The sequence below is a fragment of the Empidonax traillii genome, unplaced genomic scaffold, assembly GCF_003031625.1.
Source record: "Empidonax traillii isolate 1590-97213 ecotype Southwest subspecies unplaced genomic scaffold, ASM303162v1 scaffold1008:size296636, whole genome shotgun sequence".
In the NCBI taxonomy this organism is placed as follows: domain Eukaryota; kingdom Metazoa; phylum Chordata; class Aves; order Passeriformes; family Tyrannidae; genus Empidonax; species Empidonax traillii.
This window is the reverse complement of record NW_020956201.1, coordinates 117,968-131,133: the sequence shown is the minus strand read 5'-3', so window position 1 is coordinate 131,133 and position 13,166 is coordinate 117,968. Positions and strand designations below refer to the sequence as shown.

General features: G+C 38.0%; 1 protein-coding gene across 1 annotated transcript in view; it reads right to left on the bottom strand.

Moving 5' to 3' along the window:
* MANBA (mannosidase beta) overlaps positions 1-13,166 on the bottom strand; it is a 48,792-nt gene that overhangs the window by 12,505 nt on the left and 23,121 nt on the right. The window contains exons 8-13 of the mRNA XM_027904095.1: positions 8,803-8,954; positions 7,780-7,897; positions 5,511-5,597; positions 4,850-5,017; positions 2,085-2,303; positions 619-783 (exon numbers count right to left, since the gene is read on the bottom strand). Coding sequence (XP_027759896.1) covers positions 619-783; positions 2,085-2,303; positions 4,850-5,017; positions 5,511-5,597; positions 7,780-7,897; positions 8,803-8,954 — 909 coding nt within the window. The remainder of the gene's footprint in view (positions 1-618; positions 784-2,084; positions 2,304-4,849; positions 5,018-5,510; positions 5,598-7,779; positions 7,898-8,802; positions 8,955-13,166) is intronic.

Below are 13,166 nucleotides of genomic sequence, written 5' to 3'. Positions count from 1 at the left end.
TTCTAGTTAACTACTTGAGCCAAGTTTACTGTCTTTATTCTTTTTGCTAGTTTTATTTTGGTATTCTTCAATGGTTGAACCTGTTAGTAAGGCCCTGACAGACTTAACCCTGCAGAAACTCTCATAACAGCACTTTAAACTTGCCTAATAGCACCCAAAAGTTACTTAACATTTTTTAAAACTTGCATAGAAATCACAAATAAAAAAAAAAGCATGAGATAAAAGTACTATGGATGAAGAGCAAAATATAAACTCCCGATTTGAAAAAAAAGCCCAAAATATATTTTCTAAAATATCAATATCTGAGCCCATAACAAAATTAAAGCTACTAATAATCTAATTCATAGACAACTACATTCTCTACAAAAAAAATCTTGTTTTGAAAGCATGTGTGTTCCATGTGGTAAAAATCAAAGCAACAAACTTACAGGGGCCACGTGAAGAGCAAAACACACCCTCCAATAGAGAAGCTATTTCCAAATTGAAATGGACTCTCAAATGCTTCAGTATACAAGCTTTCTGTATGACTGACATTACCTAACAGAACAGGTCCAGCTCTAACCGCTGACAGAATCTAATGGAACTGGCAGCTACCTACATAGAAGACATCACTGTTACCTGAGTGAGGTAAATTGTATCTTTGAACCTCTTTACAGGATCTGTGCTCTGGGGAAGCTTGAAATGATACGCAACTTCTTGAAGCATCTGAATGTTGCCACTGCCGTGGTGTTGCCGATGGAGAGAAAAATTGCTTATGTAGGACCAATCTTCAGCAGAAGAAACCTTTTAAAAACCACAAAAGTAAGGTATCAGAACGAAAAGGTAACATGTACATTTAATGACCGTCAGGATATCAAGGAAAAGATACCCGTTACAGCCTGCTGGCATCATGCAAAACCTTAAAATTGGTAGTAGTTTTCTACAGTGCCTCATGTAGTCACTCAAGGATTTCGAATCAATAACACCCTTTGCTTACACTCCTTGTACAAACAGATGAAAACAAGCAATACTGTTGAAGCCAGAAGAGCAACTTTTGGCTCAGTGGCATTAAGTTATTTGTCCTAAGGTTCAGTTTGGCCAAGGATCTCAGTGCAAGTTTTGCTTGCACTCACAGTAAATCAGAAACACCCTCAATTAACATGGAAGAATGCACCTTAGTCAGACATATTTACGCATAAAAGTTACAGAAGTCAGGAGGGTTATAAATTCTAATAATGTGTATATATATTTTCAAAACCTGCCTCTGAAAACATATGATCATAAACCATCTTTTTTCAACTAAGGACAACAATGCAGCATAATTCATACAGTTATTACTGCCAAGCTTTTGTTGTAATTACAATTTCTATAGAATCTTTCTATTTAAACTTGTTCCTTTTTAGACTGGATTGAATAATTTTCATTGTTATTAATATGGATGAATGTTCTGATTATGCTTCAGATTATATATTTTTCCCAGCAAATTTAAAAGAACATTCTGAACTCCTTTTGGTTGATGCATGAATATTCATATGATACTCATCTCTCCCTAGATAAATGGACAAACAGCATGATATGTCTCTGCTCACTGGATAAAAATGATAGAACATAAAATATCTAAATTCAACAGGAGACAAACAAATCCTCTTATGTGCAGTACATTAAGAAGTGAATTATTTATGTGAAAGAAATTGCTAAAATTTACAAAAATCAAAACATTTTAAAATCCATCACAGTTCAGCTTTTGTCATGTTTCTTCTCTTTCTTAACGAACACACGTCCTTAGACACTACAAGAGGAAACAGATGTTAGGCAATCATTACTAAGCTATACATTAAGTATAATTACTGTTAAAACTAACAGTCTCATAACAGTCTCTCACCTAAACTAGGTTCCCCTTGCAACATCAAGAACACTGTGGAGGGAAACAGTGCAGTTTCATCCCCTTCCTCCACACCACCACACACCTCTATCCCACCTGTGCCATACCACACCTTATACTAATCCAAACTACAGTTCCGATGCTGTAGTTTGTTGGAAAGAGACTCACTGCCCTCACTGAATGAGAGAGGAGGAGACAGTAAGGCGTGCAAGCCCAGCCTTACCTTCTCGATTGTACTGAAGGAAGGCCAGGACTGGAACCCATATTCTGAAGCAAAACGAGTTTTAGGATACACTGTCCAGTTCCAGCAGTCCTTGTTGTAGTCATAAAAGTGAGTGTCACCATAATGGGTATCATAAGGATTCTGGGAGATCCAACCTTCTTTAACTGACTCCAAGCCATTTGTGGGACTGGATGCAATAAAAGGACGACTCCTATCTTCCTGGGATTTAAAAAAAAACCACAAAACCACAACACCCTCACAAAGTGATTGGCTTTCATCATCTATACACATAGACCACATTTTGAAAAGGCAGGGCAGGGAGAACATGCCTTTTCCATATTTCTGAGTCACCACCTAGGAAACATTCCCTTTTATGTCCTAACATTCATCATCTTTACTTGCTTAATTAGCTTCTTACTTATGTTACTGGAGGACAGCTGAGCATGATATTGCTTGCTCCGCTGTTCTGAGGGATTCTCTCCTCACATCAAGAGAATTTCTATCTTTATACACTTTTAAATTCTTAATGAAGGCTATTTAAAGTGTGCTTTGTGACTTCTTCACGGAAAATTATTACTTTTGCAGTGTTTTTGCAGGAACAAGGCCATGATTTTTCTCCTTTCTCATTAAACAGTCACCTAAATTTAGTCCTAATAAATCCAAGGTGTTCTGCTTCTAATGCTTGGATGGTATCATTATAGGTTATTGTCATTTTAGCTGCCTCTGCATATTAAGATAGATGGGACTACAAGAAGGGTTACCTTTCAAATTGTTCAGATCTGCCTTTATTTATAGCCTAAGCAGACTTAAAATACTTAATCTTTTAACACTACCCTACAAAGTACTGAAGGAATCCTTTTGCAGGTATAATTCATTTAGCACCCTTCTTGCAGTAAGACAGAGGCTTGAGTTGGTTACCAGTCACAAGTTCACAAGTTACAGCAATTGGCTCCAATACAGCAACACACTTGGACATGTGATTCATATTTCAAGAAACAGTTCTGTTCCCCCATACTTTTTTTTTTTTTTACACAAGTAATTAATAATTAACTGAAAGTTACTACAGGATATCCTGGATTCCCTAAAGTCTTTAGCTGAACATTGAAAGTCTTCTGAAATTATACAGTCCAGTATTGCTAATAGTTACAGGTTTCCTCATCTGGCTTGTATTATACAGGACCTGAAGTTATTTCACTGTATGGTTCCTTCTGGCACTGAAAACAGTTATTCTATGGCTTTAAAATAAAAGAGGGTCCATCTTGGATGGCAATGCTGCACAAGTGAACTGCAACTAAAACCCAGTATCAAACCAGAACACCTCACTTTGCTACACATGCACTGGCCATCCAACTCCTGTGGCTAATCACAGATACACCACAGCATACCTCTACAAACAACTCAGTATAGAAATCTAGAATCAATACACTAAGCAGGAATATAAGACACCATTACCATTTAGAATGCAAAACTGCCTTCAAAAGCAGGATTCTTTTCAGCAGGTTCTTTTAAACCTGGTTTCATTTTTGTTGATTCCTCATATCTTTTCCTGTAGAAAGAAATTCTAAGTTCTCAGAGTACAACCACACTGACAATGCCAGCAGCCTCCTATGACAAGCAATAATACTGCTGTCACTGTCTGTCTTAGCAAAGGGAAAAATGTCAGGTCATGAGCCTTATAATATTAAATGCATCTCATCCTCAACAGGACAGAGACCAAAATTATTGTACCCTAAAGTCAGTTAAGATCATACTATACAAGGGATAAGTAGGTAGGAAAAGGTCACTAGCATTTTTAGGTAAATAAAAACTCACACTCTTGTTGAAGGAGAAAGTTCTAACTGGACAAAATTCTTACAGTATTTTGTCTCTTATCTAGCAGAAAAATTTAGAATTCCCTGTGGTTGAAGAATTATTTGTCAATCAGTATACAGTTAGTTATGTGACATCAATTTGGGACTTTTCAATCAATTTCACTACATACACACTAAAAGGTTGGGTAAAAGTAGATTCCAATAAATATTAAAGAACTGCAATACTTCTAGGAGGAGAAATAAAACTACAAAAGCTGTGCAAAACAGGTAGTACCAAATCACAGTAGACTTGACCGATTCCACGTGTTTGTGGAACGCATGATCACAGGTTTAGTTTTACCTCAAAGTGTTTTCTTTTGCTTTCATGTACTGTAGAATACCACTATTTTGTTCTTTCAAAAACACACAATATAATGAGGAGATCAGCATGAGGACAATGTTTAGCATCACTTTTGCTTAATCTGCTTAAGCCAGAAAACTTCAGTCAAATACTGGAAGAGCACACTGAAAAAGTGACATATTTGTGGATTTCTTCAGCTGCCATTAGAAGACCAGAGGGTTGTTAGATGCTACTTACAGTATCCTTCAACAAAATCAGCATAAAGGAAACCCAATCATCTAGATTGATTAATTAATGGGCAAGTGAATTTTTGTCCACTGGCAGTGAAGGCATTCGTGGACGTATTAAATATCAGAAGGAAAAAAGAAGCAAGATCCACTACATTTTCAGGTCTCCCTTTACATATCACTAAATGCTAAAGGCATAAGTAATTTTTTGGACTGTTGTACTCTGAGAATAACCCTTAAGTTTAGAGAGTTGTTTAGAAGAGCTTTGAAAAGGCAATTTCTCAATGATGTGCTGGGTTTAATTTCTCAAAAGGATTAAAAAAGAAAATCCCAATTTAAAACCATTTGCCAAGGCATATTCCCCTAGAGTTTCTTCAGATCACTTACACTAAGAACTGTCTCTCGTATGTTCTTCACATAAAGCATCAGGTAGTCTCTGATATAGATTTCTCTTTGGGCACGAGGTATATAGAACCAGTTCTTTGAAATTGCTGCTTCATTTTCATTGTTACCACTCCAAAGAATAATTGATGGATGAGATTTTAAACGTCGTACCTGAAATACAACTTACGGTTTCAGGAGTCAAGCAAAATTACATATCTTAAAAAATATTTAAAAAAAAAAATCACTTTGTCACTACTTGAATTACAAGTCCACATGCATATTACATACATTTAGCCTACAATTCCCATTTTTAGCTGCACTGGTCACTATTCCCTCTGCTTACCACCAGGCTCAATCTTTTGTAATATACACTTTCAGAAGGGTAAACTTCTAATATGCTGACATATATCTAGCATAGGCACATATGTACCTCTGTCCTCATCTACTTAGCCACATGTGAAGGGTAAATTCTGTGCAGTCTGCTTGACTGACTATTCCTGCAAGTAGTAGAAGATTTAGCAAGGTTATGTTTTATGTGTATACTGCTACATAAAGGTACACTATCAAACACTTCCAAAAAACCACTTCTGGAAAGCTAATTTATACAGCTGGTCAGTCAAAAATAGGTAATGGGAAACAGAACTTTGACACATGGAACAAATACCTGATGAAGAACTTCTGCTCTCACAGATGCTAAATAATCCTGGTCAGTTGGATAAAGTGCACAGGCAAACATAAAATCCTGCCAAATCTACAGGGAAAAGGAAATATTAAAAAAAAAAAAATAGCAAATTATTTTACATAACTGAAAAATACATGATTATTGGGATGCACAATCCTTTGTTCAGACAGAAGTTATTTTTTAAAAAAATTAAACTGCAATGTTTTATTTGTTATTCTTGGAAAGCACTACCAAAACAATCATGTCCTCCTCAGGAGGTGCACACTCCACTGTGGTTATCCTCAATATCAGAGGAATCAGATCCTGACAGCCTACACTGAGGAGTGCAATACTGCTCAGTAGATGGAGTTCAGTAAGTTTCAACTGAATAATAAGAAACATGAACATGGGGCAATCTGCAGCTGAACAGAACAGCTTTGAATTACTACTTTGCAGGTGTAACACCAAATCTCTGTTACTTAATGAGAAGAGACAGTAATTCTTCCAGCATGGTATCGAGCACACTCAACCGATGTTAAAGTGTACTCATTAAGAAAACACTTCTGCACAAAATGATCCCAAAAAATAGCAAATCTTACACAGTAAGAGGGGCAGAAACAAACTAGATACTCTAAAACCACAGTGATCTTTCTCTTCAAAGAACAATCAAGCAGATATCATTAGAGAACAAGCCTTCCAATTCAACAACAATAAACTCCATTTGTACCTTGAAGGAGAAGAATTACAAAAAAAAGAGGATGGAAAGAAGCCCAGTGAGATGGTTCAGATTTCTTGTTTACCTGTTCTGTTTATTAAATTGCTGAAACTTTGAGACTCCTGCTAGTCTATCGCAAATGTTAATGGAAAGACCTCTACAAGGAGCATATTAGCCCAAAGGAGTCTGTAGGCTACAATTTTCTGAACACCATACTATACAGAGAGAGACAGATCAGTTCCTCACATAATTGCATTTTGACTGCAGTGAGAACATGCTTTTCCATGGCTCTTTTCAGCATACCTTCCCTAAAAAAAACTGAAGATAGGGCACAAGACAGTGGGGGGTAACAGATCCATTAATAATTGCTAAAATCCTAACACTGTACACAAAAGCAAAGCTATTGCCAAAGAGTCAGTCATAATCCTTTACTGACTGTGTGGAATCAAAATTCTCTTTTGAAAGAAACTTTCTCTCAGTGAGGTATCACTGAGAGAAATCAGTGATAGGTATCAGTGATACCTATCAGAAATCACTCTCACTATTTCCCTCAGTGAGGTATCACTGGTTTTCTTTAAGCACAGTTTGACTCCAAGGCACTTTAAAGCCTTTGCAAGACCATCAGAAGAAACAAAACCAAAAACCTCCGTCACCACCCTCTCCAGAAAAAGGATGTGATTTTCTGCATCTACTTGCTATTTTGGCTGTTAAATAGGATCTAAATCTTGCATTGAGCACTGTACAGGCACAGATCTAAGTGGCCTACTTAAGGTGCATGGTGTCAAAAATGAAAGAACTGTAAGTCCTCAGAAGCCTTGAAAATCAGGACACTTATTCAGATGACTAAAATAGATGTAACTTTTTTTTTTTTCCAAGCACATATGGAAGGCAGCAAGGTATGAGATCTGTTTCCCTGATTTTTGTGCTGCAGAGCAAGACCAAACACACTTGCCAGGATTTTTAATAACAGATGCAATTTGGTCTTCATTTATCTAGTCACTATTTCATCAACACTTAAGTGTCTCCAAGCTCATAGAATCGAAGGTACTCATCTAGGATTAGTGATTGCAGTAGGTGTTCCCTTACTGCTACATTCATACTCAAATGTAGCTTGTTCAAAATGGTTGTTTGGATGAAGCCTTCCATGTTTGACTTTGGGACAAGTGAAAAGTTTGAACCAAAAAAAACTCAAACCTTTTCTGCAATTGCTATAAAGGAAAAAACAGTTTTAAAAGAATAAAATACATTTCCACAACTGAGAAAAGCACGGCTAACTTCTACAGACTTCTGTAAAGTCTCCAAAATATCACTTCCAGATTCAACACAGCCTCTGTAAATCAGAAACCATTCAAATTAAAAAGAAATTAAAAAACCCAACCAGCCAACCAAATAAAAAACAGGTTGATCTAACTTCTCAGGTTGATACTCTACAATATCCTATGGAAAGATGGTCAGAATGCATGTATTAATTCTCTTATTTTGGTTAATTTAAAACAGATTTTCATTTACAAGTTCTTGTCAGTTTTTAAATAAGTGTTCTGTATTTATTGCTTTTACCATTAGTCCTATTTCATCACAAATATCGTAAAATTCATCTTGTTCATATACTCCTCCTCCCCAAACCCGAAGTGCATTCATGTTAGCATCTGCTGCAGACTTCAAGAGTAGCCTTAATCTGTAAAATACAAGTTTTGTGAAACTGTATCACTTAGGAGTTTCTAAGGTTATACAAACAAACAAAGAAACAAAGAAACAAACAGGCCAAACAAAAACTCAAAACCTAAATCGTTAGCAGGTAAACTAAGACTTATAACTTTGACAGAAAGTATCAAAATACTCTGGTTTCTAAGCCTGCATGTCTCGACGGAGCTCTCAAAAAGTAATTTTTTGTGCAGAAAAAGTTGCTTGTTCCTGTTAATGTTTACTACATAGATGAGTGACATGTAAGTGCTTTTACAGAACTATTGGAACGACTAGATTTAGAAATACTCTATTTTATTAATCATATTGTTCCTTTTCTTCTTAGCTATTACTTGCTTTATATGTCAATCATTTGAATTCAAATTCTCCCTTAAACACAATCAGACACGTATATTCTCTTCCTGTGTTCCACAGTGCATAATGAGAAAGGGGGAATGAGAGGGTGAGGAGAAATACTGAGATCCTGAATCTCATTTTAAGGGTTTCAGGCTCCAGACATTTTTCTTTAAATCATACTGGCAGCCTCTAAACTGCATATGAATGCACACTGCAGAACGCCCTGATGTCCTAGTTCCCCAACTACCCAGAGCAAAGTTTAGTCAAAGTACAGCATAGTCCCCATAAAAATACCCAAAAGGCCAGTAACCCATGAATTACAAAAATTCACCTTCCCATCAGTAATCTCACCTACATGCCTTGACACTCCAATCTATTCATGTTAATTAAGCCCTAATTCTGAAGCTCCAACCCACAATAATCAGCGCCCTACCTTGAAAGCAGTTCCACCCACTAAAGCCAACCTTTCATAAAGCCTGTATAGAGAATCAGGAGGAAGAAAACATGATCCTTTATCCTTAGAGAACATCAAATGTGGCTTACGTGTCATAGGTCACCCTGTCCTGGAAAGAATCTGCAGGAATCCAGTTCGAGCCCTTCAGAAAAATGGGTCGGCCATTGATTCTGAAGTAGAAACTCAGGCCTGGTGAGCCAGGAATAGGCTCCTGAATAAGTTCTACTGTCCGAAAATAAGCCTGTGAAGACATGAAACTTAGATTTAAAGCTGAAAAAAATGAATTACAACAAAATAAATAAAGAAAACCATTACAAAAAGAATTGAACTGAACACTAACAGCTTAGAATTTGTCAAGGAGTCAAAAGACATGGTCTCATGTCTAAATTCCTGCTTCCTTAAAACACACTGTAAGAGGACTAAAAATAATTCCCGCAAGAAACCTGTTCACTTTTTAAAGTTACTATCATATTAAGAGAGAGAGAGAGAAAGCATGAGCAAACGACTGTGCATATGCACCTCTGTAAGTAAGAGACAGATGCAGGTTTGCTTGCTGCAGAATTCAGTCAAAATTCCAGCTGATGGCAAGTGAGAGGAATACCAGTGGTTGCACTAGACCAGAGACACCATTTAATCTGCAATATTCTCCTCACAGAAAGGATAATCCAGCAGCTCAGTTGTAAATCCTGCCCCTAAATTCCTAGCTTCAGGTTCATCCTAGCTTCAGTAAAAGCAAAATCTTCCTCTTTTACTGCCCTGAAATGACACCTTTTTAACAGCTGTAGTAATTAAAAAGATATGCACACAAACAAAAATGGCAGTTTGCAAGTGAAGGGCCCTTTGGCCTTCACAGCTGTGTTTGAACAGCATGGTCAGCAATTCGGTTTCAAAGAGACCAGTTCAGCTAAATAACCACTAACTTCATGTAAGGTGTTAAAGACCTTCCAGATAAAAGCACATCTCAAGCAGAAGCCAAATTTTTACAGATGCTCTTTCAGCCTAATATGTGACACTGTATACTATAGATGCTGAAACAAGAAAACATTCCTTCTTCCTGTTGCAGGTGGAATGAAAGTTCTTAGGAAATCATTCTACATTTTTTCTGGGACTTCAGTCCCAGCTACAATGCTGCTCTAAGGGGTATCCTGACTGAACTGACATAAACAGTCAATACTCCAGTCATGAGAGAGCACTCAGTTCACCGCAATAACACTTTGCTCTGTCCCCTTATTTGTACAGGTGTCTTCCCCACCTGCCACAGGGCAGATGCAGAGCAGCTGCCACATTTGCTCCTGTGCACCTGCAAAGTGTTACAGAAAATATCTTGTTCAGGGACGCTTGAAACTTCATTTTCTCCTGCATCCTTGTTCCAGTTCAACTTACCCAAGCCAGAAAGAAAACTCTTTTTCTTTGTTGTACCTATTGTTCATTATCATAAGCAGATAATTGGGAAACTAAATAAAGAAAATAAAATGGAGGAAATTTCAGCCAACTCCCACCAAGCAACAGGTTTGGGTCAGGAAGGCAGGAACCTAATTTTTAATAGACTACGCCTAAGATAGCAACCACTCCTCCCTCAGATGACTATTTGCTTTACCTTTTCTAAAGGTCAGCTTCTAAAGTACAGCCTGTTCCCTCTCTGCCCCAAGCTGAAGTTGAGGCAAGTATCTGTCAGCAAATCAGGCTAAAATAAACTTAGTTAAGTGAAGGGATATACCCTTCTTTAAGACAAAACATATTTCTTTATTTCACACATGAAACAAGGCTGGGGAAATGACTAATCCCACTACGGGACTGCATTTTCTGAACTTTCATTTTATCAAAAAAATCACATATATAGACAGAAAACTATTCCCAGAGGTAGGGAAGTAAAAGAAAATTACCACTTCTTTGTTTCCTCTTTGGTGCTTCCAAGTCAACTGAACAATTATTAACCAAACACCTGGCCAGAGACAATGCACGTGACAATCCAGATGCATAAGTGGAGGCTGTAGAACACTGACCTCAAACTGAACCCCTCTGCATTATGGCAATAACCGAAAAATAGAAACTGAATGAATTAAAAAAAAAAAATGGGATTTGCCCAAGTCCTGCAGCGTTTTATAGTGTTGCCCAGGGACAACAGTGCATTAGTGGCAAGTGGGACTCAGCATCCATATCACTAAAGAAACTCCCAGATAGAGAAAAACTACAAAGTCAGGCCACTGAGAGAACATTTCAGACTCCCAGTGCAGTATCTCTGTGCACATACATGCACTGAGGACAGCATGCCCTCCCTTTTTTCTGCTGCAATCCCATTGCTCACTGGGTTGGTCGAATATAGGCCAATATGATGAACTCAGCATTAGGACAAGAGTCTTACATCCAGTTCTAGAATTCTGCAGACTTATTTTAACATGAGAAGTTGAATTTAAAAAAACAAATAACCATTACAAAAATAACCTTCCTCGGTGAATTCAGTTACTTGGAGAAAAACATTGTGGCTCTTTTTTATGGCACAAAGTGGAATGGGATTTACACTTGGGGCTCCCAAAGTATTTGGGATGTCCTCTTCATGGATGTCATCAGGCAGGTCGTGACTGTCTCAGAATGCATTTGTAATGGAGTATTTATAGTACTAACAGAAGTAACGTGATATTGCTTTATTCAGGCTCAAGTGGAACTGGCCAAATCCAAGGCAACCTAAGAGGCTGAAATACTCAGTCAGGACCACCCACACAGCAAGAGGAAAAGCTCCTTAGCCTCAGCTCACATTCCCAGCCCTCCAAGGTTCAGTGCCTTTGTGTTCCCAACTCCATTGCTCCCCAGGGGCCCATCTGGTAACACAGCACATCTTCCTGTTCCTACAGCAGCTTCCTTCTGCCTTATGGGGTAAAAGAAGGGCAAGGGGACACAACTAGCATCTGGTATACTTAGTTACATGCCTTTTTTGGCTACCAAAACCTTGGCCACCTTGAAATCTGTCTGACAGAGCTTGCTGCCTGAGGGCTGAACATTTCTCCCAGTCTTGGAGCACACAGAGGAGGCTCCCTAATCACCACAGTCAGCTGGTTCTGTGCATAATTAAGAAACAGATACCTGGCTTTTTAAGTCACATACAAAGGCTTTGTACACAGTTAAGTGACCTGTGGATCACATTTGGCATTCCCAGATTCAGCAGTAGGAAAAGTAATAAGGATGAAGATGCCTAGAGGTGAAATAAGATCACAGAACGCCCCAGTGACCTAACAAATTAGCACGCAGCATGAAAGTGGTGTGAAAACTACAAAGCCAAAAGGAAAGACTTCTGCAAGTCATGTTAAAAGGCCTGGGGGCAAAAGAGGGTGTAGAGGGATGGAGGGAAAGACAGCTAGAGGCTGAGGTCTTTTAAGTACTAAAATAGCCTTATGAAACAAAAAACTCATAGTACAGTGCTGAAGAAATAAGCATACACAAAGATGGGGAAACAGAACAGAAAAGCAAACGAATGCCTCGTGAGGCAATGAAAGAGATAATGAATTCCTTGACATAGGCATGGCAAGAAGAAAAGCAGCTTCTCAATAGCAAATAGGACTGGATGGACCCTCACCCAAGAAAACCAATTTCACTCTGAGATAACATCTGGCTATGACTTTTTTTTCCACATTACCATGAGAAATAAACTCTAGGCCAAAATATTGAAATAAAAAACCAAAACCAATCCCATCTTGGATGTTAACTTTCTTCTGTTTTGGTTTTCTGCTACTCTGAACAGGAATTAATAAGTACCTCCCTCAGCCAAAGAGGTTCCCAGCACAGCTGGCTAGAGCTCTACAGAGCTTCTGAAAGTACATACTAGAAGGCCACCCAGAAATACTCCCAAAGGATTAGTTAATGTTTTGAAGACTACTCTAACATATCAGAATCCAGAGAGTAGTTCAGGTTAAGAGTAGCCAAATCTGACATAAGATCAAGCTGTGTTTTCTCACATGTACAATTCTCATCCTTAAGTTTTTGCCTGTCCAAAGTGAAAGTAGATGCTCATATGGAGACAAACCACTTGTGAAATGTCTTGCCAATAATTTTTTTCTTAAAAAAAGAGCGGGAGTGGGCAATGTGTTTCACCTGAACACAGTCAGTACTAGATAGAAAACAGAACCGATAACAGGAATATTTCAGGAACATTAATCCCTGATTGTATCTCCTGAATTTCTCAAAGTTCTTATTAAGCCATATGAGTGTTGCTATTTAGTCTTGCTGACATAAGAGAAAATTGTGCTAGAACATGAAAGAACTGCATACAGAGCCTTTTTCCACTCATACAGCTCTGGGTGGGGGTGATGGTGTGCTGGTGCATCTGTCAGAATCCAAGACAGAGATTCACAAAACACATTAAGGAGGACTAGACTTAACAATATAAAGCTTTAAAGGCTGGTTGATTTATAATGCACACTATGTGGTGCATTTGCTTCCTTCTCCCCTCTTTTCCCTTAAG